The sequence below is a fragment of the Hoplias malabaricus genome, chromosome 18, assembly GCF_029633855.1.
Source record: "Hoplias malabaricus isolate fHopMal1 chromosome 18, fHopMal1.hap1, whole genome shotgun sequence".
NCBI classification, from domain to species: Eukaryota; Metazoa; Chordata; class Actinopteri; order Characiformes; family Erythrinidae; genus Hoplias; species Hoplias malabaricus.
The window spans coordinates 34,322,726-34,349,943 of record NC_089817.1 but is presented as its reverse complement, the minus strand read 5'-3'; the positions used below and the strand labels follow the sequence as shown (position 1 = coordinate 34,349,943).

The following is a 27,218-nucleotide window of genomic DNA, read 5'->3' as shown; positions in this document are numbered from 1 at the left end:
TTTCAACATCAGACTGAAATAAATCAGTCACAGAACAGACTCCAGACACCAGCCCAAGCCCCACAGGTCTGAGTTCTTTATGAGAGGCTAGAGGTCCACACTTCCAGCTCTAATCAGTATAACGATCAATAACGATCAAAATAAAGCAAAGACGTCACACAAGTGAACGGTGCTCTACAGACAAAGACTCAGAGACAAGCTGGGTTTCAGGAAGTGAATTCAAAACAAAGGGCTCCACTGCAGATGCCCCTCCCTCTCGTCCACATGTCTGTACGGCTCTCAGGGGAGAGGAGGAGAGAGAGGCTTCACTTCAGCTCCTGAGAACACAGCCTGTATACGTCTGCATTATCTCTGAGAGCTGACCTTCTGTGTTCACTGTGGGTTCTGAAACACGTACAGGCTCCAGTACAGTAGCAGTAGAAGAAGGTCATTTTGGCAGAAGTTAACCAGTCTACTTGAAAATGTAATAATAATAATAATAATAATAATAATAATAATAATAATAATAATAATAATAATAATAATAATAATAATAATAATAATAAAAGTAGTAATAGAGTGAATACACTGACGTTGTCAAGGCAACACTGCAAATAATAAAGACAGGAGTTTAAAGACTCTTAAAAACCAGCTTAATTAAATCAATGAGCAGATTCAGGACCTTGGACAGCACCCACACCATTGAGTTTGTCCTGCTTTAAACAGATGTAACTACAACAGGAAACTGTGGTCAGTGACTCTCCCCAGTGAAACCTGCACTGACCAGGAGCTGATTAAACTGAAATGTCAGAGACGCAAGGTGTACAGACCCGTGTGCTCCCTGTGGGCTGCTGGAATGTGAAGACGGTGCTTTAGAGACACAGCAGATGAACATATTGTGTCTGAAACTATGCAGTGCCCACCAGGAAAGTGCCCCTGGGAAGTCCCTGTGTGCACAGTGTGTGTTACCGTGGTCTATCTGGATGTGACAGCACAGAAATGGAAGGCAAGAAGACTTCAGGACCCTTACGAATGAATACTGCTATAGTCTCCACCTTTAAGAGAAGGAGCAGGACCCAGTGTCAGCTGCTGTTAGTTTGTTGTGTGAAGCTACAGTAAACAGATCAGGTTTCACACGTGGTGCAGATCTCAGAGGAAACCTGAGGGAACTGCATTTTCAGAAGATGGTGACCATTGTAAACAATCCTGCCCCGACACCCTACATCTCCGTGGAGACGTTATGGCAGTGTGAGGAGCCTGCAGAGTGTTTCCATGGCAACCACAATGAACTGGCACAGCAGCTGCTCTCAGATGATACACTGCATCTCAGGATCTGAGAACAGTACAGCAATTGATGCCAGCATTACAGCATTAAACACACACACACACACACACACACACACACACACACACAGTTCTAACCATTGGGCACCTTTACCGAGCTAAATCAGCTTAAACACAGGCAGAAGCTGGCTGTACATTTCCCCTCAGACTCAGTGATGGATGATATAAAGATTTGGACGTTAAAGATGCAGATGTGATGTTTTGTGATGTCACACTGCAGTCCGTCCGCTCCTAGTTCTCTAAAGAACTGAACACCAACAACAACAACAACACCCTCACTGCTCTAAGAGTTATAGACGAAGACAGAACTGTATTCATCAGTTACACACTACACACAGCTGCAGTGCCTCCCTCAGTGCATAACAGGGGTCTGAGTAGAGACTTTACCCCTAAAGCAAACAAAGGGGCTCTGTCTGCGGAGGGCGTGGGGCACAGAGACGCTGTTAGAGAACGAGGGAATGAGAGCAGATCTCTAAAAGAGGTCTGTTTTCGCTCCATTTTCCCAAATCAGACAATACACAACACTATAAATGACATACATCTACAAATGAGGCACAGAGAGAGTATTAGAGGAGTGTGTGTGTGTGTGTGTGTGTGTGGGGGGGGACGGTGGTGGGGGTGTACGTGCTGTGGGAGTGAAAACTGGGTCAGTGTGCTCCAGTGCAGTGCGGAGTTTGAGAGAGAAGGCCACTGCTGGCTGATGAAAAGGAGAGGGGTGTGTGTGTGTGTGTGTGTGTGTGTGTGCAGAGATCCGACTCAAACACAAACAGGAAATTACACACAGACCTTTCCTGTATAAAAACAACTTTACAAATGGAGGCTTAATGCAACATTTCTTTAAATAACACTGAACTCTTTATAGTCTCACAGTATAAAGACCAACAGACGAATAGAAATGGCTCAGAGAGAATGTTCACCACTGTATTTCTGAGGCCTGAATGTAGTCGTAGTGATGTACAGCTGCCTCCCACTGGCCTCTGATTAAGACGTCAAACCCCTCTGTTGTTAATAACGCTTCAGCTCTCTGCTCTCTTTATTTGACGTAAACACAGTTCAGTTCTGTTCAACACAGTCCCGAGTTCAGCACTGGACACACACTTCTGTGTAACCTGCGAAGCCCCTGAAACGGAACAGACGTATGTCCAACAGTAAAACACACTGACAGCAGCAGTATCAGAGTGGGAACCCCATACAGAAACATCCCTCAGCTCAGAAATACGTGTTCTTCAGTCAGCACTGCGTTTACAGAACTCACATCCCTCAGCACACGATGTTCAGAATGGCTTCAGCAGACTGGGACACACTTTATAATGTCGGGGACGGACACCACACACTACAGGCCACGTCAGAGCTCACCTACAGCAGTGGGAGTAGCTCTAATCACTGGTCAAGACGCAGTGTCCCTCTCCAGAGGATCTCAAAAACCACAACAGCATCAACAGTAGAACCTCCAGGTATCCAGCTCCTGAACCATACACACACACACACACACACTTGATGCCTGTATGTGTGTGTGTGTGCACTGCAAATAATATTACTATTATTATAATTATGGTTTTCTTGTTGTACGCCAAGCTGTAACCATAGCAACCTGGGACTTCTTTAGCATCTACACGGAATACTCCTTTACAACACCTCACCTCTAAAGTCAGCTCCGCCTCCTCCAGCGCCCCCCTCCCTCTCTGCACTGTCCCCGAGCGACTCATTCTGCCCAGAGAGCTCTGACTGTACGGCCTCGCCACCTTCAGGTCACTCATCCTGGAGTCGGTGGTCCCGCACACCTCGTAGTTGTAGACGTGCTGCAGAGTGCCGTCAGCGTACGCGGGGGGGTAATAAGGAATGACCGGGAGATTGGCTGCAGACTCATAGAACAACCTCCTCTGCCTCCATCTGTAGATCTTCACTGAGACGATGGCGATGACGGAGAAGATGAAGAGGATCGAGACCGCAGCCAGAGCCAAGACCAAGTAGAACGTCAGACCGCTGTTAAAGTCCTTATCCCGGGCGACATCGGTGAGCTCGGACAGCACCTCGGGGAAACTGTCCGCTACGGCCACGTTGATGCTGACCACGGCTGAGCGAGAGGGCTGACCGTTATCCTCCACAACAACAGTGAGCTTCTGTTTCACGGCGTCTTTATCGGTGACCTGCCGCACGGTCCGGATCTCTCCGTTCTGTGCGCCCACTTCAAACAGCGCCCTGTCCGTGGCCTTCTGGAGTTTGTAGGAGAGCCAGGCGTTCTGCCCAGAGTCCACATCCACGGCCACCACTTTAGTCACCAGATAGCCCACATCTGCTGAGCGAGGCACCATCTCAGCCACCACGGAGCCGCCGCTCTGCACCGGGTACAGCACCTGAGGGGCGTTGTCGTTCTGGTCCTGGATCTGGATCTTCACGCTCACGTTGCTGCTGAGCGGAGGGGAGCCTCCGTCCTGCGCTCTGATTTGAATCTGGAATGATTTCAGTTGCTCGTAGTCAAAAGACCTGACTGCGTAGACGACTCCAGTGTCTGCGTTGATGGAGATGCACGATGCCAGCGGCTCTCCGTCCAGAAGAAAGTAAGACACCCTGGCGTTTTCTCCCCAGTCTGCATCATGCGCTTTAATGCTGAGGACAGACATGGACGAGGGGTTGTTCTCCATGATGTAGGCGTTATAGCTCTCCTGCTCAAACTGGGGAGCGTGGTCATTCACGTCTGAAATCTTGACGGACAGGAGCTGTTTACTGGACAGAGGTGGGTTTCCTGCGTCCACTGCTGTGATGGTAATGTTGTAGTCTGCGGTCTGTTCCCTGTCCAGTGCTGAATCTGTCACGAGGTTATAGTAATTACTCAATGAGGACACGATGCTGAACGGAGAGTTGAGGTCAATGGAGCACGTGACTCTGCCGTTGTCCCCAGAGTCCAGGTCCTGGACGTTGATCATGGCCATCACGGTCCCGGGCGCGGCGTCCTCAGACACGGCGCTGGAGAAAGACATGATTGTTATTTTCGGAGCGTTGTCATTGAGGTCAATGACGTCGATCATCACCTCGCTGGTGTCCGTCAGACCCCCGTGGTCTTTAGCCTTGACTTTGATCTTGAACTGCTTGTGTTTTTCGTAGTCTACGTCACCTGCGACTCGTATCTCTCCTGATTCCGTGTCGATGGAGAACAAAGCTTTGGCTGCGGAGGTCGCGTGCTCGAAGTAATACTGGATGTTTTGACCGGACTCGTCGGCGTCCGTGGCGCTCACGGTGGTCACGAGCGCCCCTCTGGCTGCGTTTTCAGAAACTGCGGCTTTGTACGAGCGCTGGCTAAAAACGGGGGCGTTATCGTTGGCGTCCAGCACCACCACGTTGATCCTGACCGTGGCGGATCTCTGAGGCTTCCCTCCGTCGAAAGCAGTCAGCGTTAAATGATGCTGCGCGTCCTTTTCTCGGTCCAGCGCGGTTTGGAGGACCATCTCGACGTTGCTGGCGCCGTCCGCGCCGTTTTGCACGTTCAGATTAAAGCGGTCGGTGGGATGCAAGGTGTATTTCTGTAACGTATTTAAACCCACGTCCGGATCTATCGCGCTTTCTAAAGGAAACCTCGCTCCGGACACAGCGAGCTCGCTGATCTCCAGACTAATCTCGCGCTTGGGAAACACGGGGCTGTTGTCATTAATGTCTAACACGTCCACGGTCACGCGATAAAGCTCCATCGGGTTTTCCAGTATCACCTCGAAACTGAGACTGCACGCGGCTGTCTCTGCGCACAGCTGCTCTCTGTCGATCCTCTCCTTCACCACCAGCTGCCCTTTCTCTCTGTCCAGCCCCACGTACTCACTGCCGCCCGCCGTGAACACACGAGCTCTCCCTGACACCAGCCTCCTCGGCTCGAGCCCCAGATCCGCGGCGATGTCCCCCACAAAGGAGCCCACGGACATCTCCTCGGGCACGGAGTAACGGATCTGTCCGGACACGACACCAGCAAACAACGCCCAGATCAGCGCTGTCCACGGCCGCCAGCCCCTTCCTCCCCTCTGCATTTTCAGCGGCGAAACGGTCCAAACACGACAAAGACTGGCACCCGGACGAGGGAAGGACACACCGTCCACACACGGATCCACTTCACTTTCACCGAACGAATAAAAACACAGCGCTAAAAGCACGAGATTCCTTCCGCGAGCTCTGAGAAAACAGAGTACCCTCCGTGGGGAGGTGGATTACGTTGATAGCGTAGGGAGGGTCGGGGAGATGAAGAGAGATTTTTAAACGTGCGATGAACAGCGGCCCTTAGGGGTCAGATAAGGTAGTGCAGCAGTGGAACTATAAAGTGACAAACGCAAAAAATCTCTCTCTTTCTCTCTGTCTCTCTCTCTCTCTCTCTCTCTCTCTCACACACACACACACACACACACACACAGGAATGTGTATACAATGGTTAATAAAGTAATATAATATAAAGTATGCTGCACAGTGAATGCTTGGGTATAATCTCAGTGCCATAAACACACACAGTGGGGCTAAAATAATAATAATAATAATAATAATAATAATAATAAAAACCCTATCATTCATTCATTCATTCATTCATTCGTTCATTACTTCATATGCTGTATCCTATTCATTCTGTTTGTATTTGATCCGGAGCCTACACAGAATCACTGAGCACAAGATGTGTTACTCTCACTCACTCACTCACTCACTCACCCAGTCACTCACCCAGTCACTCACTCACACCTATGGACACATTCACACACTCACCCAGTCACACACTCACTCACTCACACCTGTGGACACATTCACACACTCACCCAGTCACTCACTCACTCACTCACTCACTCACTCACTCACGTCTGTGTATAATGTCAATCACTCGAGTTACCCACTGGACTGTGAAACACATGAAGAGAACCCACAGAGACAGAGTTTAAATCATAGCCCTTTCATCTATTATTTATAGCATTTTCATGCTTTTCATTATGAATCTGCACCACAAACAAGTCGTGGAAAATGAACGGTAACTTCCTCCCAGTAAAGATCAGCTACAGCGCTGTTAATAACAGGACTGTTCTCTACAGACATTTACAGTAGTTTACAGTAATAACATTAAAGACCCGGTTCTCCCAGCAGCACTGACCCAACAGCACAGCTCCTCACTGTAACACCACACAGACGTGTTTGTAAACCAGTCCTGCAGTAACGTCCTGAGACAGAGCTCCGTCACTGCAGGAGGACACCTCAGAAAAGAACTGAAGGTGTAGTTCTCACCTCTAAAGTCAGCTCCGCCTCCTCCAGCGCCCCCCTCCCTCTCTGCACTGTCCCCGGGCGACTCATTCTGCCCAGAGAGCTCTGACTGTACGGCCTCGCCACCTTCAGGTCACTCATCCTGGAGTCGGTGGTCCCGCACACCTCGTAGTTGTAGACGTGCTGCAGAGTGCCGTCAGCGTACGCGGGGGGGTAATAAGGAATGACCGGGAGACTGGCTGCAGACTCATAGAACAACCTCCTCTGCCTCCATCTGTGGATCTTCACTGAGACGATGGCGATGACGGAGAAGATGAAGAGGATGGAGACCGCAGCCAGAGCCAAGACCAAGTAGAACGTCAGACCGCTGTTAAAGTCCTTATCCCGGGCGACGTCGGTGAGCTCGGACAGCACCTCGGGGAAACCGTCCGCTACGGCCACGTTGATGCTGACCACGGCTGAGCGAGAGGGCTGACCGTTATCCTCCACAACAACAGTGAGCTTCTGTTTCACGGCGTCTTTATCGGTGACCTGCCGCACGGTCCGGATCTCTCCGTTCTGTGCGCCCACTTCAAACAGCGCCCTGTCCGTGGCCTTCTGGAGTTTGTAGGAGAGCCAGGCGTTCTGCCCAGAGTCCACATCCACGGCCACCACTTTAGTCACCAGATAGCCCACATCTGCTGAGCGAGGCACCATCTCAGCCACCACGGAGCCGCCGCTCTGCACCGGGTACAGCACCTGAGGGGCGTTGTCGTTCTGGTCCTGGATCTGGATCTTCACGCTCACGTTGCTGCTGAGCGGAGGGGAGCCTCCGTCCTGGGCTCTCACGCGGAAACGGAAGTCCTTCAGCTGCTCGTAGTCGAAGGAGCGCGCGGCGCTGACGACCCCACCGTCCGCACTGACGGACACGTACGAGGACACGGGGACCCCGTTAACGGAGCCGTCCTCTAAAACGTAGGAGACGCGGGCGTTCTGCTTGGAGTCGGCGTCCCTGGCCTTCACCGTGAAGATGGAGAGACCTGGAGCGTTGTTCTCCGGCACAAAGGCCTCGTAGCTCCTCCTCTCAAACACAGGAGCGTTATCGTTCACATCTGAGACGTGTAAGTGGAGAGAAGCGCTGCTGGACAGTGAGGGGACCCCCTCATCAGAGCACAGCACAGTGATGTTGTACTCAGAGTCTCTCTCTCTGTCCAGCTCCTGCTCTGTGCGCAGACTGAAGAAGTTGCTGGATGGAGATGTGATGGAGAAGGGGATGTTCTCACTGATGGAGCACTGGACTCGGCCGTTAGCCCCAGAGTCCGGGTCGTTCACTTTCATCATAGCGACTACGGTCCCGGGAGGAGCCTCCTCCGATATAGAACTGGACTTAGAGATGATGTTAATCACAGGAGTGTTGTCGTTAACATCTAACACGTCCACAATTAATTTACAGGAGTCAGAGAGCCCCCCCTGGTCTTTGGCTTGGATTTCAAGCTGATAGTGGTTTGATTTTTCGAAATCAACTTGACCATTCAAAAAGACATCTCCACTGTTCTGATCCACCGCGAACAAATCTGAGAGACTGTCCACTGTCTTCGACATGTAGTATGTGATGTGACCACTGGAGCCTTCATCTGCATCAGTAGCACTTACAGTGGTCAGTTTAGTGCCTTTAGCTGCATTCTCTGATAGTGTAGCCCTGTACCTTTTCTGTGTAAATACAGGAGCGTTATCATTAGCATCTAAAACAGTGACGTGTATTTTCACTGAGCCTGAAAGCACTGGGTCACCTCCATCCACTGCTGTCAATAACAAAGTGAACCTCTCCTGCTTTTCTCTGTCTAGAGCTTTCTGTAAAATCATCTCTACACTCTTATCCCCGTCTGTCTGACTCTGTAGCTCTAGAACAAAGTGATCTGTGGGTTTCAGTGAGTAGCTCTGGAGGCCATTGTTCCCGACGTCTATATCTATGGCTCTCTCTAACGTGAACCTCGCTCCGGTCACAGCGGACTCGCTGATCTCAAACCGCATCTCTTTGTTCTGAAACGAAGGCGCGTTGTCGTTGATGTCCGTGATCTCGACGGTGACTGTGTACATCTCCATCGGGTTCTCGAGAATGATCTGAAAATGCAGCGCGCAGGGAGTGACTTTAGCACAAAGAGCCTCGCGATCTATTTTCTCTTTAATGAGCAGCGCCCCCCTCTCTTTATTCAGCTCGATGTACTCGGCGCTGTCCTCCGTGTAAATCCGCGCTTTCCCAGCTTTCAGTCTCTTTAAATCTAAGCCCAAATCCTGAGCGATGTTCCCCACCACGGAGCCTCTCCCCATTTCCTCGGGGATGGAGTAACTGACCTGTCCGAGCGCGGAGCGAGAAGAAAGAAGGACGACGAGGATCACAACCGAGCGCCGGAACACGGAGTCAGACATTTTCTCGACGAGGAAAATAATCCTCAGAATAAACGTCCACTGCTGGTTTCAAAGCGTTGATCAAATCCAGCGCGTGAGTGATCTCCTGAGCTCAGAGAAACGCGTAAAAACCCCCAGCGTTGACAAATAAATAACATGCGACACGAGGTGCTTCCTCTCTCTCTCTCTCTCTCTCTCTCTTTCTTTCTCTCTCTCTCTCTCTCTGATGCTGTGGGTGGATCAGAGGCGTTCACGCACAGACACGGTGTTTCCTGGATAAACAGCGTCACCCTGAGTCTAAAGTAAGAATTACACATCCTCTGAACACTGACCTAAGACTTAAACACAACAACAGTCCACTTCTTCAACCAGAGCCAAAACAAACAAACCACAACAAGTATCTGTAAATAAAACACTTTAAATCACTGCCCTGAATGAATGAATGAATGAATGAATGAATGAATGAATGAATGAACTGGACGCAGCTGTTGAGCACCTTGCTGCAGAGAAATGGAAAAAGAGCCTGGACCCCCCACTCAGGGAGAGACAGGGTGGGCAGTGGGAGCTGTCCAGCAGCAGCAGTGCTGAAAGGATATCGTCTACGTGGTTGGATGAGAATGTTACTGCAGACATAAACACACAGCTTTGAGCAACTCTCATCCAGCAGAACAGTGTGGAGAGACCTTTATGAACATGGTTTGGACCGGTTCAGACATATTCCCATCAATGGAAACTCATAAAAACCGGGAGTCACGTTAAACACAAAGAGAATAGAGAGATAAGTGAAAGTACACGTGTCAGGGTCTACCTCTACCTTCATATGTCTACGGTCCCCTCACTGAAGGCACAAAGAGTGTAACACTATCTTTTTAAAGTCCTATTGTCTTCCCTAAAGATACATTACATACTCTCCTCCAGAAGGAGAGGGGGATATGTGTAAAGTTTATTTATAAAACGGTGTAAAATCAAAGACATCAATCCAGGAGATGGAGTCGAGTGTGAGGAACCAAAACAATTATACAATCTACAATTATAAGAGAATAAGGTGCTGAATATGTTCCTTAATGGGTACCACCACAGTAACAGTGTCTCTGAGTCTGTGTAAGAGCCTTCTGTCCTTATACTTGTTGATTATAAACACTGCGGCCATTGCTTCTTCACTATTTACAAGAGGAAAGCTGTTTACTGAATGTCAGCCTGTTCCACACTCTCCCAACTGTCACTGTGGTGGTTCCCTGAAGAGTACACACTCAGTACCTTTAGGTAGGGAACAGAACTGTCCCACAATCTGTATTCATTCTACATTTTAAAGTTGTAGTGATTCATGTCCAGGACTTTTATTTTGTTGTTTTCTTTTCCACAGTTTTATAATAAGAGTTTATAAATGTGGAACCTATCGTCTCAGAAGGTAATGAACCTTTACTGGACTTTAACACCTCTGTTCATACCTTTAGTGAAGAATAACGTACCTGTGCCTTTTTAAAGACAATCTACAAGACTTTTGTACACAGTAAAAACTTAAAATAAACAGCAGCAGAACATCCACATGACCGTCACTCTCTTACCATCTCCGGAGACTCTGCACTGTCCAGGAAGTCCTTGTCCTTCAGGGCGCGCTGCAGAGTCTCTGAAAAGCCCTGGTCCACCACTAAAACACTCTGTCCACCAAGTGTAGAATATTTACAGTCACTCTTCCTCGAGCTGGTGCTCATACACACGTCATAGTTATACATGTGCGGCAGAGTGGCGCTCACTCCTGTGTCCGCGTACCCGGGGGGATAGTAGGGAATCACCGGGAGACTGGACTGATAGAGAACACGAGACTGTCTCCATCTGTAGATCTTCACTGAGACGATGACCACTACAGTTGTGATGAAGAGGAAGGACACCGCGGCCAGCGCTAAAACTAAATAAAAGCTCAGCTTCTCGTTGTATTCTCTGCCCTGCGGAAAGTCCGTCAGCTCGGACAGCACCTCGGGGAAACCGTCCGCTACGGCCACGTTGATGCTGACCACGGCTGAGCGAGAGGGCTGACCGTTATCCTCCACAACAACAGTGAGCTTCTGTTTCACGGCGTCTTTATCGGTGACCTGCCGCACGGTCCGGATCTCTCCGTTCTGTGCGCCCACTTCAAACAGCGCCCTGTCCGTGGCCTTCTGGAGTTTGTAGGAGAGCCAGGCGTTCTGCCCAGAGTCCACATCCACGGCCACCACTTTAGTCACCAAATAGCCCACATCTGCTGAGCGAGGCACCATCTCAGCCACCACGGAGCCGCCGCTCTGCACCGGGTACAGCACCTGAGGGGCGTTGTCGTTCTGGTCCTGGATCTGGATCTTCACGCTCACGTTGCTGCTGAGCGGAGGGGAGCCTCCGTCCTGGGCTCTCACGCGGAAACGGAAGTCCTTCAGCTGCTCGTAGTCGAAGGAGCGCGCGGCGCTGACGACCCCACCGTCCGCACTGACGGACACGTACGAGGACACGGGGACCCCGTTAACGGAGCCGTCCTCTAAAACGTAGGAGACGCGGGCGTTCTGCTTGGAGTCGGCGTCCCTGGCCTTCACCGTGAAGATGGAGAGACCTGGAGCGTTGTTCTCCGGCACAAAGGCCTCGTAGCTCCTCCTCTCAAACACAGGAGCGTTATCGTTCACATCTGAGACGTGTAAGTGGAGAGAAGCGCTGCTGGACAGTGAGGGGACCCCCTCATCAGAGCACAGCACAGTGATGTTGTACTCAGAGTCTCTCTCTCTGTCCAGCTCCTGCTCTGTGCGCAGACTGAAGAAGTTGCTGGATGGAGATGTGATGGAGAAGGGGATGTTCTCACTGATGGAGCACTGGACTCGGCCGTTAGCCCCAGAGTCCGGGTCGTTCACTTTCATCATAGCGACTACGGTCCCGGGAGGAGCCTCCTCCGATATAGAACTGGACATGGACAGAACACTGATAGACGGTGTGTTATCATTAATGTCTAAAATATCCAGAAGGAGTTTACAGGAATCCGTAAGACCTCCTTGATCTTTTGCTTGAATTTCAAGATGATAAACATTTGATTTTTCATGATCTACATCACCGTTTAAAACAACATTCCCACTATTTTTGTCCACAGAAAACAAATCTGACAAACCATCTAAAGTTTTCAATATTTGATATGTCACCTGGCCGTTAGAGCCTTCATCTGCATCCGAAGCACTCACTGTGATTAATTTGGTGCCTTTAGCTGTGTTTTCTGAAAGCGTGTCTTTATACAGTTTCTGTGTAAATACAGGAGCGTTATCATTAACATCTAAAACAGTGACGTGTATTTTCACTGAGCCTGAAAGCACTGGGTCACCTCCATCCACTGCTGTCAATAACAAAGTGAACCTCTCCTGCTTTTCTCTGTCTAGAGCTTTCTGTAAAATCATCTCTACACTCTTCCCACCATCAGCTTGACTCTGTAGCTCTAGAACAAAGTGATCTGTGGGTTTCAGTGAGTAGCTCTGGAGGCCATTGTTCCCCACGTCTATATCTATGGCTCTCTCTAACGTGAACCTCGCTCCGGTCACAGCGGACTCGCTGATCTCAAACCGCATCTCCTCGGTCTGGAAGAACGGCGCGTTGTCGTTGATGTCCGTGATCTCGACGGTGACTGTGTACATCTCCATCGGGTTCTCGAGGATCATCTGCAGATGCAGCGCGCAGGGAGTGACTTTAGCACAAAGAGCCTCGCGGTCTATTTTCTCTTTAATGAGCAGCGCCCCCCTCTCTTTATTCAGCTCGATGTACTCGGCGCTGTCCCCGGAGAAGATCCGCGCTTTCCCAGCTCTCAGTCTCTTTAAATCTAAGCCCAAATCCTGAGCGATGTTCCCCACCACGGAGCCTCTCCCCATTTCCTCGGGGATGGAGTAACTGACCTGTCCGAGCGCGGAGCGAGAAGAAAGAAGGACGACGAGGATCACAACCGAGCGCCACATCACCGCGGCGGGAATAATCTCATCCAGAACCGACATCCGAGCCCAGCTCCCGGTTCCTCTCCTCCTCACAATTCCTCAGATATAATTCCTGACTCGGTTCTCTGTGGAAAACCGAAGGGAACGCTGCGCTCAGACGCGGAGGACACGGAAACGCGGGCGGAGAGCTTTTCTCTTTTCTCTCTCGGATTATTCCGGGCGCTGTGGGCGAGTCTGAGGCGTTCACAAACACAGGCAGCGAATCGTTGATAAACAGCGTCCCCCTGAGTCCAAACTGTGAATTACACTTCACTATAATCTCTTTATTACTGCACAGATGAAGTATAAAAGTCCCAAAGTAGGAAGAAAATAATTATAGTAGACTGCAGCTGAATGAATACAGAGTCTGAAAGCATCACGTGCCGTGTATTGAACTGAGGATTAAAGCATAAACATCTGGTGGAATTTAAGGCAGAACACGTGCCGTAGAGTGATGTAGAAATATAAATCAAAGACTACAAAAACACCACTGTGTGTGTGTGTGTGTGTGTGTACATTCATGAGTGTACTGACTGCACATTCAGGCTGTCGCTGTCCTACAAGAATGGTGCTGAAATGTGTCCAAACACCCTCTACATTTTAATATTCTCCAGTACGTAATGAAGTGTGGAAAAAGGGAAAAAGGAAAAATAAAATTGAAACTTGCATCCTGACTTAAATGTTCCAAAGAGTGCAATGTTTCTATGACACAACTGATATAGTCAAGCTTCTAATTATGATAGTAATAACTGAACAGTTCTGGGTTTGTTTTGGTCTGTAGCTATTTTTGAAGCTTACAGAACCCAGCAATAGTTCAGACACTTAACTGAACACAGTAAAAACAGTAGATGTTCAGTCCCACTTTGAAAGCTTTAGGAAATATTATTTACAGCTTTATATCACAGAGCAGTGCTTGACATAAATAGGCTAAATATTATTTACCTGGAATCACACCCCATACACGAGGGATGCCACATTGTTCAATGTATGACGTTTAAAAAAGAACCATGAAAAAGCTGCATTTGGTCCAACAGAACAGGACATGTTTAAGGAAAGGTTTTGAGGTTTGAAAAGTTCTCTACAGTTTCACAGAGCAGTGGTCAACGCTGTCTCAGACGGACCCTGTCACTGTCCTCAGCACTTTCTGAAACACTGGAAATGAACATACTCTTGAAGGCAATGCATTTCAGCACTAAACCAAGACATTAAACATCTAGAGACAGGACTTCTGTTAGAATTGAGTTCCCTCCCGTATGAAGTAAACACTCTGAAAAACAACACTGCAGCGTATCACACATCAGCTCCACCCACGACACAGAAAACCGTAGCCCTGAGTTTCAATGTTCATGCCAAGGGAAATACAGCACACCACACAGTCCCCACAGACTCAACACAGGGTTCAGTACAGACCTCATTCACTGATATGTTTAAGTACTGCCGCTGTCCAGAGTGAGAGGTGCTGACAGAAGCTGAGGCGGTCAATGTAGTGATGGTACACTGGTTATGAATGAGGAAAACTCTCAGCATTGGGGCATTCTCTCTCTCTACTTCAATCTGCTTCACTTCAGAACTTCAATTCCCAGAATCCTCCACAAAGCCACATGATAATTTCAACCAATCAGACCACTCTTCCTTGCTCAAACTCACCAAGGCAATAAACACGTGTTTCTCATGTCCTGCTGGTTATAGTGAGTGTGTTCCTGGGCAGTAGATAGCAGTGAGGTTGAGTATTGCCTGTGATGTGCGTACGAAGCAGTTCTGTTGTTGATAGACTTTTGTTTATTGTTATTTCTCTTGTGGGTTTACACTTCTGATTTATTTGCACCTTCTCACTGTATTTGGCTTGACTTTAAACTGCTCTCAGGAATTACCCCTCAATATGTTTCCTTTATCTGCAAGCTTCATTTAATATGTTTATCTCAGGACATAAACATGCAAAGAAACCTTATCAATGATCTGATCATATCCCGCTTCATAAAAGTAAAGAATAAACATTGTTTACACGTGAATAGGTCAAATTCAGTCTGTGCACAGTGTACATAGTCATTCATATTCTGTAAGTTGATGTGGGTCCAGAGTCTACACAAAATCACTACACGCCATTCAGAAACACACCACACTCTCACACTCACACCTGTGGACAGTGATGGACAGCCGGCCACAGCATGTGTTTCCCGACTCTGGGAGAAGATCGGAGGACTTGGAGGGAACCAGTGCAGACAACGGGAAAACACAGGACATTCCTCAGACTGTGACCGGAGATAGATTTCAACCCACAACCCCAGAGCCCTGAGAGGTCTGACAACACAACGATTAGAACTTAAGATCAGTAACGCATTACATCACTCTCTTACCGTTTCCGGAGACTCTGCACTGTCCAGGAAGTCCTTGTCCTTCAGGGCGCGCTGCAGAGTCTCTGAAAAGCCCTGGTCCACCACTAAAACACTCTGTCCACCAAGTGTAGAATATTTACAGTCACTCTTCCTCGAGCTGGTGCTCATACACACGTCATAGTTATACATGTGCGGCAGAGTGGCGCTCACTCCTGTGTCCGCGTACCCGGGGGGATAGTAGGGAATCACCGGGAGACTGGACTGATAGAGAACACGAGACTGTCTCCATCTGTAGATCTTCACTGAGACGATGACCACTACAGTTGTGATGAAGAGGAAGGACACCGCGGCCAGCGCTAAAACTAAATAAAAGCTCAGCTTCTCGTTGTATTCTCTGCCCTGCGGAAAGTCCGTCAGCTCGGACAGCACCTCGGGGAAACCGTCCGCTACGGCCACGTTGATGCTGACCACGGCTGAGCGAGAGGGCTGACCGTTATCCTCCACAACAACAGTGAGCTTCTGTTTCACGGCGTCTTTATCGGTGACCTGCCGCATGGTCCGGATCTCTCCGTTCTGTGCGCCCACTTCAAACAGCGCCCTGTCCGTGGCCTTCTGGAGTTTGTAGGAGAGCCAGGCGTTCTGCCCAGAGTCCACATCCACGGCCACCACTTTAGTCACCAGATAGCCCACATCTGCTGAGCGAGGCACCATCTCAGCCACCACGGAGCCGCCGCTCTGCACCGGGTACAGCACCTGAGGGGCGTTGTCGTTCTGGTCCTGGATCTGGATCTTCACGCTCACGTTGCTGCTGAGCGGAGGGGAGCCTCCGTCCTGGGCTCTCACGCGGAAACGGAAGTCCTTCAGCTGCTCGTAGTCGAAGGAGCGCGCGGCGCTGACGACCCCACCGTCCGCACTGACGGACACGTACGAGGACACGGGGACCCCGTTAACGGAGCCGTCCTCTAAAACGTAGGAGACGCGGGCGTTCTGCTTGGAGTCGGCGTCCCTGGCCTTCACCGTGAAGATGGAGAGACCTGGAGCGTTGTTCTCCGGCACAAAGGCCTCGTAGCTCCTCCTTTCAAACACAGGAGCGTTATCGTTCACATCTGAGACGTGTAAGTGGAGAGAAGCGCTGCTGGACAGTGAGGGGACCCCCTCATCAGAGCACAGCACAGTGATGTTGTACTCAGAGTCTCTCTCTCTGTCCAGCTCCTGCTCTGTGCGCAGACTGAAGAAGTTGCTGGATGGAGATGTGATGGAGAAGGGGATGTTCTCACTGATGGAGCACTGGACTCGGCCGTTAGCCCCAGAGTCCGGGTCGTTCACTTTCATCATAGCGACTACGGTCCCGGGAGGAGCCTCCTCCGATATAGAACTGGACATGGACATTATGGTTACGGCTGGTCTGTTATCGTTTATGTCCAACACATCAATAACGACTTTACACGAGTCAGAGAGTCCTCCTTGGTCCCTGGCCTCAATATCAAGTTCATAATGGTTTGTCTTTTCAAAGTCAACTTGACTATTTAATGAAATCTCACCATTAAAATGATTTATTTTAAACATATTTTTCACGTCCTCCTCTGTGTTAGAAATGTAATACGTCACCTGACCATTGGAGCCTTCATCTGCATCAGAGGCGCTCACTGTGGTCAGTTTGGATCCTTTTGGTGAATTCTCACTTACTGAAGCTTTATAAACTTTCTGAATAAACACAGGAGCGTTGTCATTGGCGTCCAGCACAGTGACGTGGATCTGAAGAGTACCAGAGAGCACTGGGTCCCCTCCATCAGCTGCTGTTAATATCAGTGTAAACTGTTCTTCTTTCTCTCGATCCAGAGGTCGTTGTAAAACCATTTCTACATTTTTACGACGGTCTGGATGGTTCTGTAGCTCTAGAACAAAGTGATCTGTGGGTTTCAGTGAGTAGCTCTGGAGGCCATTGTTCCCCACGTCTGCATCTACCGCTTTTTCCAGCATGAACCTCGCTCCGGTCACAGCGGACTCGCTGATCTCAAACCTCATCTCTTTGTTCTGAAACGAAGGCGCGTTGTCGTTGATGTCCGTGATCTCGACGGTGACTGTGTACATCTCCATCGGGTTCTCGAGGATCATCTGCAGATGCAGCGCGCAGGGAGTGACTTTAGCACAAAGAGCCTCGCGGTCTATTTTCTCTTTAATGAGCAGCGCCCCCCTCTCTTTATTCAGCTCGATGTACTCGGCGCTGTCCCCGGAGAAGATCCGCGCTTTCCCAGCTCTCAGTCTCTTTAAATCTAAGCCCAAATCCTGAGCGATGTTCCCCACCACGGAGCCTCTCCCCATTTCCTCGGGGATGGAGTAACTGACCTGTCCGAGCGCGGAGCGAGAAGAAAGAAGGACGACGAGGATCACAACCGAGCGCCACATCACCGCGGCGGGGATATTCTCATCCAGAACCGACATCCGAGCCCAGCTCCCGGTTCCTCTCCTCCTCACAATTCCTCAGATATAATTCCTGACTCGGTTCTCTGTGGAAAACCGAAGGGAACGCTGCGCTCAGACGCGGAGGACACGGAAACGCGGGCGGAGAGCTTTTCTCTGTTCTCTCTCGGATTATTCCGGGCGCTGTGGGCGAGTCTGAGGCGTTCACAAACACAGGCAGCGAATCGTTGATAAACAGCGTCCCCCTGAGTCCAAACTGAGAATTACACTTCACCATAATCCCTTTATTACTGCACAGGAGATGAATGTGAACTCCCACAGTAGGAGGAATATAATTTCCACTGACTGCAGCTTAATAAAATAGTCTGAAAGTATGACATGCCACGTACTGAACTGATTTCCGGTCAGTAGATGATATAGATCTCATGCACTTTAAGGCAGAACATGTCTAAGAATAGTGTTTTAGAAAAGGACAAGACAGATGTCGCAGTCCATGTACTCATGAGGATTTCAGACTGTCACTCGCTGTCCATCCGCCGTGGTGCTGAAATGTGCTCCACAGTTCTCAACAAAGTAACGTGCTCCTCTATAAAATGTGGAAAAAAAATACAGAAAATGCCCCATAAATTAAAATATATCCGTGAGTCCACACTTATGAAATATTACTGCAACATAACGACTTTAATCATGTTTCCTCTTTGGACTGTAATCAATAAAGTGCTGGATATTATTAATAACGCTCTAGATTTCACATTATTGTTTTTAAAGGTACAAGAACACAAAATATTATAAAAGACACCAAACCGAACACTGTTAGAGTCTTTGACGTGATTTTTCAGAGTTTGGTCAAAAGTAAATATGCACTTTGAAAAATCAAAGAGTTATCCCCTACATTTTCAGGCTCAAGATCAGAGAGGGCTCTCATTTGGCTGCTAGGAATAGCCCGACATATCTTTACATTTCGTAACCATTTCACACCGATGAGGGATACCGCATTGTTCTACGGATGACGTTTAAAAACGACAGTGAAATCGCTGTTAAACAGAACAGGGTCTGATTAAGAAACAGATCTTCAGACTTAAAAAGGTTTGTGTCACAGGGCAGTGGTCAAAGCCGTCTCAGAGTGATGTTATGATATTCTCAGACATTTCTAAGACACTGGAAGATGCTGAAGGCAATGTATTTCACTACAAAAGCACTGCTTTAAATTGAATTAAATGAAATCTAGAATTTACTTATTTTTTTATGGTCAAAGGGTTGCATGGGATTGAATCATTCATTCATTCATTCATTCATCTGTAACCCTTATCCAGTTCAGGGTCGCGGGGGGTCCAGAGCCTACCTGGAATCATTGGGTGCAAGGCGGGAATACACCCTGGAGGGGGCGCCAGTCCTTCACAGGGCGGATTGAATCATCTACATCCAAATTTGAGTAAAATGTATTAACACTCAAATTACATCACTGCATTTTATTCAACCCTTCGACTGTAAAAAAAAGGGTAAATTCAAAGTATTTTTTTTTTCATTGTACACTGGAGTTCTTCTAGAACTTTCTTTTTCTTCCAAAATGAGCTCAACAGTCTCTGGAAAACACCATGGCCTCTTCCAAGTGCAAGAAGAAACGTGGACTAGCAGTGTATCACACACCAGCTTCACCCCGAACACAGACGACTGTAGGCCAGAATTACAAGGTGCTTGCCAAGAGAAATACAGCACACCACACAGTCCCCACAGACTCAACACAGGGTTCAGCACAGGCCTCATTCACTCATATATTTAAGTACTGCCGCTGTCCAGAGTGAGAGGTGCTGAAAGAAGCTGACACTAATCAGTAAACTCTTCATTGTTCACAGTCACTTCAGAAATAAACACTCATATTCCTCATGTCCTGCTCGTTATAGTGAGTATGTGACCTGGGCGGTAGACAGGAGTGTGGCTGAGTGTGAGAGGTGTGTACAAAGCATTTCTGTTTTGGTAATGGTTGTCGTTGCCTGTTTATTGTTTTCTCTGTTATGGGTTTACACTTCTGATGCATGTCCTTCTTCTCATCACATGTTTGGCTGTACTTCACACTGCTCTCTGTTTCGTTGTATGACTTTCCACACTACAACAATCATCCATTCATTCATTCATTAGTTTTCTGAAACTACGAAATCCTTTTTAAGGCTGTGGTGAGTTCAGATCCCCGGACTCACTCGGGGCCAGACACAGAGACACATATCACAACAAACCACACACTCACACCTGTGGACACTGCTGAGCAGCCAATCCAAGCACGTGCTTTGAAACTTTGGATGGACATCGGCGGACATGGAGGACTCACATGCAGACAAGAGGAAAACACATCACACTCCTCACACACAGATCGGAGGGAGATTTTAACCCACAACCCTGGAACCCTCGAGCTATGTGACAACACAACTGTAGAAATAAAGATCAGTAACGCATTACATCACTCTCTTACCGTTTCCGGAGACTCTGCACTGTCCAGGAAGTCCTTGTCCTTCAGGGCGCGCTGCAGAGTCTCTGAAAAGCCCTGGTCCACCACTAAAACACTCTGTCCACCAAGTGTAGAATATTTACAGTCACTCTTCCTCGAGCTGGTGCTCATACACACGTCATAGTTATACATGTGCGGCAGAGTGGCGCTCACTCCTGTGTCCGCGTACCCGGGGGGATAGTAGGGAATCACCGGGAGACTGGACTGATAGAGAACACGAGACTGTCTCCATCTGTAGATCTTCACTGAGACGATGACCACTACAGTTGTGATGAAGAGGAAGGACACCGCGGCCAGCGCTAAAACTAAATAAAAGCTCAGCTTCTCGTTGTATTCTCTGCCCTGCGGAAAGTCCGTCAGCTCGGACAGCACCTCGGGGAAACCGTCCGCTACGGCCACGTTGATGCTGACCACGGCTGAGCGAGAGGGCTGACCGTTATCCTCCACAACAACAGTGAGCTTCTGTTTCACGGCGTCTTTATCGGTGACCTGCCGCACGGTCCGGATCTCTCCGTTCTGTGCGCCCACTTCAAACAGCGCCCTGTCCGTGGCCTTCTGGAGTTTGTAGGAGAGCCAGGCGTTCTGCCCAGAGTCCACATCCACGGCCACCACTTTAGTCACCAGATAGCCCACATCTGCTGAGCGAGGCACCATCTCAGCCACCACGGAGCCGCCGCTCTGCACCGGGTACAGCACCTGAGGGGCGTTGTCGTTCTGGTCCTGGATCTGGATCTTCACGCTCACGTTGCTGCTGAGCGGAGGGGAGCCTCCGTCCTGGGCTCTCACGCGGAAACGGAAGTCCTTCAGCTGCTCGTAGTCGAAGGAGCGCGCGGCGCTGACGACCCCACCGTCCGCACTGACGGACACGTACGAGGACACGGGGACCCCGTTAACGGAGCTGTCCTCTAAAACGTAGGAGACGCGGGCGTTCTGCTTGGAGTCGGCGTCCCTGGCCTTCACCGTGAAGATGGAGAGACCTGGAGCGTTGTTCTCCGGCACAAAGGCCTCGTAGCTCCTCCTCTCAAACACAGGAGCGTTATCGTTCACATCTGAGACGTGTAAGTGGAGAGAAGCGCTGCTGGACAGTGAGGGGACCCCCTCATCAGAGCACAGCACAGTGATGTTGTACTCAGAGTCTCTCTCTCTGTCCAGCTCCTGCTCTGTGCGCAGACTGAAGAAGTTGCTGGATGGAGATGTGATGGAGAAGGGGATGTTCTCACTGATGGAGCACTGGACTCGGCCGTTAGCCCCAGAGTCCGGGTCGTTCACTTTCATCATAGCGACTACGGTCCCGGGAGGAGCCTCCTCCGATATAGAACTGGACATGGACAGAACACTGATAGACGGTGTGTTATCATTAATGTCTAATATATCAATGATGATTTTACAGGAGTCTGAGAGCCCTCCTTGGTCCCTAGCTTCAATAACCAGTTGATAATTATTTATTTTTTCATAATCCACTGGACCATTTAATAAAAGCTCACCATTGAAGTGATTAATTATAAACACACCTTTCACGTCCTCCTCTGTGTTAGAAATGTAATACGTCACCTGACCATTGGAGCCTTCATCTGCATCAGAGGCGCTCACTGTGGTCAGTTTGGATCCTTTTGGTGAATTCTCACTTACTGAAGCTTTATAAACTTTCTGAATAAACACAGGAGCGTTGTCATTGACGTCCAGCACAGTGACGTGGATCTGAAGAGTACCAGAGAGCACTGGGTCCCCTCCATCAGCTGCTGTTAATATCAATGTAAACTGTTCTTCTTTCTCTCGATCTAGAGGACGTTGTAAAATCATCTCCACGTGTTTAAGATCATCAGCTTGACTCTGTAGCTCTAGAACAAAGTGATCCGTGGGTTTCAGTGAGTAGCTCTGGAGGCCATTGTTCCCCACGTCTGCATCCATTGCTTTCTCTAAAACAAACCTCGCTCCGGTCACAGCGGACTCGCTGATCTCAAACCTCATCTCTTTGTTCTGAAACGAAGGCGCGTTGTCGTTGATGTCCGTGATCTCGACGGTGACTGTGTACATCTCCATCGGGTTCTCGAGGATCATCTGCAGATGCAGCGCGCAGGGAGTGACTTTAGCACAAAGAGCCTCGCGGTCTATTTTCTCTTTAATGAGCAGCGCCCCCCTCTCTTTATTCAGCTCGATGTACTCGGCGCTGTCCCCGGAGAAGATCCGCGCTTTCCCAGCTCTCAGTCTCTTTAAATCTAAGCCCAAATCCTGAGCGATGTTCCCCACCACGGAGCCTCTCCCCATTTCCTCGGGGATGGAGTAACTGACCTGTCCGAGCGCGGAGCGAGAAGAAAGAAGGACGACGAGGATCACAACCGAGCGCCACATCACCGCGGCGGGAATAATCTCATCCAGAACCGACATCCGAGCCCAGCTCCCGGTTCCTCTCCTCCTCACAATTCCTCAGATATAATTCCTGACTCGGTTCTCTGTGGAAAACCGAAGGGAACGCTGCGCTCAGACGCGGAGGACACGGAAACGCGGGCGGAGAGCTTTTCTCTGTTCTCTCTCGGATTATTCCGGGCGCTGTGGGCGAGTCTGAGGCGGTCACAAACACAGGCAGCGAATCGTTGATAAACAGCGTCCCCCTGAGTCCAAACTGTGAATTACACTTCAGCAACTGATTTAAGATTAAAATACTAAAGTGACCTGGTGCAGTTTCCAACAGCTGTGTCGCATTAAATTTGAGGTGAAGACTGTAAAGGCCCCACAGTGTGAGTGTATTCACGAGTTCACTGATGTATCTTTCAGACTGTCGCTGTCCTAAAGCCGTGGTGCTGAAATGTACAGTGTACACTGTAAAGAACTCCCCACCGGACAAAACCCAAGCTCAAAAATGCCTCATGCTTTAAAAGTCAGTGAGTGCTCTCTCACAGGAAACATTACAACGTCACAACTGCTTTAATCACGTGTCCTACTTTAACAATAAAGCACCAGCGTCATATATATGTTTACAGATATGTGTCTGTTTCATTACAAACCTGTGTAGATACTGAAACATTTCTAAACCTAGCAGAACACAAACCGTGTCAAAGACATTAAAATGAACACAGTCTGCATTTTGATACAGGGTTATTTCAACATTAAATATTCATAGATTGTTTGAAAAAATAAAGCTTTATCACCTGCAGATTCAGGTGTGACGTCACGGAGGACTCCCCTGTGATTGGCTGGAAAAGCCCAACACGTCTGAATCATTTGTAAAAGAATAATACCATTTCACACGTGAGGGATGCCACATTGTTCAGTGGATGATGTTGAAAGGTGACTATGAAAAGGGCAAGTTTAAAGAAAACTGGGTTTCAGACCTGAAAAAGTGTCTAAAGTGTCACAGATCAGTGTCCACAGCCGTCTCTGAGTGACCCTGGGATATTCTTAGACACTTACAGAGACACTGAATATTAAAGTGTACTATTGAAGGCAATGCATTTCAGCACCAAAGTAAGACCTCACGGATCCAGACACTGGGGTTCTGTTAGATTCTTTTTTCTTCCAAATTGAGCCACTAACTCTCTCACAAACTTCATGGCCTTCAAGTGCAGGAGGAAAAGTAAACATGCAGCGTATCACACATCAGCTTCAAGCCTAGAATTACACTGTTCTTGTCCAGAGAAACACAGCCCACAGCACAGTCCCCCCCACAGACTCAACACGAAACCACCTCAGGGTCCAACACAGGTCAGATTCACTGGTTTATTTCATTATTGGTGCTGTGCAGAGAAAGAGCTGCTGGTGCAGACAGAGACGGTGAATGCAGCGATGATACTGTGGTCATAAAAACAATAACGAATGAAGAATGTTTACAAGTGAATAAGTGATTCACATATGTTCACTTTTACTGAGGAATGAAAAGGACACGATTTCTAAAGCAGTATTTCACCAGAGACTCAATGCACCAAACAAAACAATAATAATAATGTTGACACACTGTAATTATTAATGAATTATGTAGTAATTTTCTGTTACTGCGTTATCCTTCTTAGAGCTGCAGTGGGTCCAGGACAAAGCACCACACATTCACTCTCACACTCAGCACCTTCACACAGTCCATCTACAAGCATGTGTCTTTCCACTGTGGGAGGAAACCCATACAGACAAAGAGAGAACACGACAAACTCCTCAGATACAGTGAACCGAGCTGGGGTTTAAAACAACGATCTCTGAAACATGGAAGTGTGTGACAGCGAAACTATGTACAGTGGCACCCTGCAACCTCACAATACAACTGTAGAAATAAAGATCAGTAACGCATTACATCACTCTCTTACCATCTCCGGAGACTCTGTACTGTCCAGGAAGTCCTTGTCCTTCAGGGCGCGCTGCAGAGTCTCTGAAAAGCCCTGGTCCACCACTAAAACACTCTGTCCACCAAGTGTAGAATATTTACAGTCACTCTTCCTCGAGCTGGTGCTCATACACACGTCATAGTTATACATGTGCGGCAGAGTGGCGCTCACTCCTGTGTCCGCGTACCCGGGGGGATAGTAGGGAATCACCGGGAGACTGGACTGATAGAGAACACGAGACTGTCTCCATCTGTAGATCTTCACTGAGACGATGACCACTACAGTTGTGATGAAGAGGAAGGACACCGCGGCCAGCGCTAAAACTAAATAAAAGCTCAGCTTCTCGTTGTATTCTCTGCCCTGCGGAAAGTCCGTCAGCTCGGACAGCACCTCGGGGAAACCGTCCGCTACGGCCACGTTGATGCTGACCACGGCTGAGCGAGAGGGCTGACCGTTATCCTCCACAACAACAGTGAGCTTCTGTTTCACGGCGTCTTTATCGGTGACCTGCCGCACGGTCCGGATCTCTCCGTTCTGTGCACCCACTTCAAACAGCGCCCTGTCCGTGGCCTTCTGGAGTTTGTAGGAGAGCCAGGCGTTCTGCCCAGAGTCCACATCCACGGCCACCACTTTAGTCACCAGATAGCCCACATCTGCTGAGCGAGGCACCATCTCAGCCACCACGGAGCCGCCGCTCTGCACCGGGTACAGCACCTGAGGGGCGTTGTCGTTCTGGTCCTGGATCTGGATCTTCACGCTCACGTTGCTGCTGAGCGGAGGGGAGCCTCCGTCCTGGGCTCTCACGCGGAAACGGAAGTCCTTCAGCTGCTCGTAGTCGAAGGAGCGCGCGGCGCTGACGACCCCACCGTCCGCACTGACGGACACGTACGAGGACACGGGGACCCCGTTAACGGAGCCGTCCTCTAAAACGTAGGAGACGCGGGCGTTCTGCTTGGAGTCGGCGTCCCTGGCCTTCACCGTGAAGATGGAGAGACCTGGAGCGTTGTTCTCCGGCACAAAGGCCTCGTAGCTCCTCCTCTCAAACACAGGAGCGTTATCGTTCACATCTGAGACGTGTAAGTGGAGAGAAGCGCTGCTGGACAGTGAGGGGACCCCCTCATCAGAGCACAGCACAGTGATGTTGTACTCAGAGTCTCTCTCTCTGTCCAGCTCCTGCTCTGTGCGCAGACTGAAGAAGTTGCTGGATGGAGATGTGATGGAGAAGGGGATGTTCTCACTGATGGAGCACTGGACTCGGCCGTTAGCCCCAGAGTCCGGGTCGTTCACTTTCATCATAGCGACTACGGTCCCGGGAGGAGCCTCCTCCGATATAGAACTGGACATGGAAATGATGTCAACAGTTGGCTGATTATCATTAATATCCAATACGTCAATAATGACTTTACAGGAGTCAGAGAGTCCTCCTTCGTCTCTGGCCTGAATGTCCAGCTGGTAATGATTGGATCTTTCAAAGTCTATTTCACCATTTAATATAATTTCTCCACTGTTCTGATCAACAATGAAGATATCAGTGACAGTGGCGTCCACTGCATCAGAGATATAATAGGTCACGTGACTGTTAGAGCCTTCATCCGCGTCAGATGCACTTACCGTTGTTAGTTTAGTGCCCTTTGAGGCGTTTTCTGTAATTGTTGCTTTATAAACCTTTTGCGTAAAAACAGGAGCGTTGTCATTAACGTCCAGCACTGTTATATGAATATTCATCGTCGCTGAAAGCTGTGGTTCTCCTCCATCAAACGCTGTCAACACTAAACTGAGTCTCCTTTGCGCTTCTCGGTCTAGAGCTCGTTGCAGCACCATTTCTACAATCTTTCCAACGTCTGACTGTGTTTCTAACGCAAAATGATCCGTAGGTTTCAGCGAATAGCTCCGAAGTCCGTTGACTCCCACGTCCGGATCCACCGCTCTCCCGAGCACGAACCGGGCCCCCACCGCCGCGGACTCACTGATCTCAAACCTCATGTCGCTTTTCTGGAAAGCGGGAGCGTTGTCGTTAATGTCCTTGATTTCCACCGTCACAGAATACAGCTCCATGGGGTTCTCCAGAATCATCTGAAGGTGCAGAGCGCACGGGGTCACTTTTGCGCAAAGAGCCTCTCGATCTACCTTCTCTTTGACGAGCAGAATCCCCCTGTCTCTGCTCAGATCAATGTACTCCGCGCTGTCGCCCGTGTAGATGCGCGCCTTCCCGGACTTCAGCCGCTTTAAATCCAAGCCCAGGTCCTGGGCGATGTTTCCAATCGTCGAGCCTTTCGCCATCTCCTCCGGGATGGAGTAAGTGATCTGTCCGGACGCGATGCGAGAACAAAAGACCGTGAAAAACAGCGCCGTGCGCCACAGAAGAGCAACGGCCATCTCCCCCTTCGAGCTGAATATCTCCGCGAGTAACGGTCTCACCCTCGAGCCCAGATTTCAGAGTCAATTTCAGCGAAAATATCAAACCAAATCCTGCATTTTTAACGCAGTGAAAGGACGGAACAACGGCGTCGAGTGAATACAGTCCGCGGGGAACGCCTGCCTTCCTTTTCTCTCGGTCTCAGAGGGTGGTGTGGGAGGGTTTGAGCGGTTTAACCCGAACGTTGTTAAACAGCGGCCCTCAGAGTCGAAAATCAGAACTGCAACAACATCACAGCAGCGGAGTTTATCCCAAAAATAAATGACATAAAAACAACCCTGAAAATGTGTCTCAGAGCTGTGATTGAACACGGTCCAGATTCTGCGCAGAAGAGTGTTGTTGGAGAAACTATCATTA

The 27,218-nt window shown here is 49.2% G+C and overlaps 4 protein-coding genes across 8 annotated transcripts in view; all 4 read right to left on the bottom strand.

Annotated features, from left to right (window-relative positions):
• LOC136675096 (protocadherin gamma-C5-like) overlaps positions 1 to 17,623 on the bottom strand; it is a 64,061-nt gene extending 46,438 nt beyond the window's left edge. For 2 of the 5 annotated variants that reach the window (XM_066651512.1, XM_066651515.1), the window contains exon 1: positions 6,559 to 8,979. In XM_066651512.1, coding sequence (XP_066507609.1) covers positions 6,559 to 8,940 — 2,382 coding nt within the window. In that variant the 5' untranslated portion in view covers positions 8,941 to 8,979. Of the gene's footprint in view, positions 1 to 2,963; positions 5,410 to 6,558; positions 8,980 to 15,238 lie in introns of those variants that run through there. The other 3 variants (XM_066651513.1, XM_066651516.1, XM_066651511.1) reach the window with 2 other exon arrangements.
• Positions 10,473 to 12,924, bottom strand: LOC136675100 (protocadherin gamma-A11-like). Its single transcript, XM_066651520.1, has one exon. It carries the CDS (start codon positions 12,903 to 12,905, stop codon positions 10,473 to 10,475), a length of 2,433 nt encoding a protein of 810 aa, XP_066507617.1. The 5' UTR covers positions 12,906 to 12,924.
• A 2,223-nt stretch (positions 17,624 to 19,846) lies between the features above and the next one.
• On the bottom strand, positions 19,847 to 22,616 carry LOC136675106 (protocadherin gamma-A2-like). Its single transcript, XM_066651527.1, has one exon. The coding sequence runs from the start codon at positions 22,521 to 22,523 to the stop codon at positions 20,091 to 20,093; it is 2,433 nt and encodes an 810-aa protein (XP_066507624.1). The 5' UTR covers positions 22,524 to 22,616; the 3' UTR covers positions 19,847 to 20,090.
• Positions 22,617 to 24,415: 1,799 nt separating this feature from the next.
• LOC136675102 (protocadherin gamma-A8-like) lies at positions 24,416 to 26,844 on the bottom strand. The gene has a single exon (XM_066651522.1). The coding sequence runs from the start codon at positions 26,819 to 26,821 to the stop codon at positions 24,416 to 24,418; it is 2,406 nt and encodes an 801-aa protein (XP_066507619.1). The 5' UTR covers positions 26,822 to 26,844.
• Between the last annotated feature and the right edge of the window lie 374 nt (positions 26,845 to 27,218).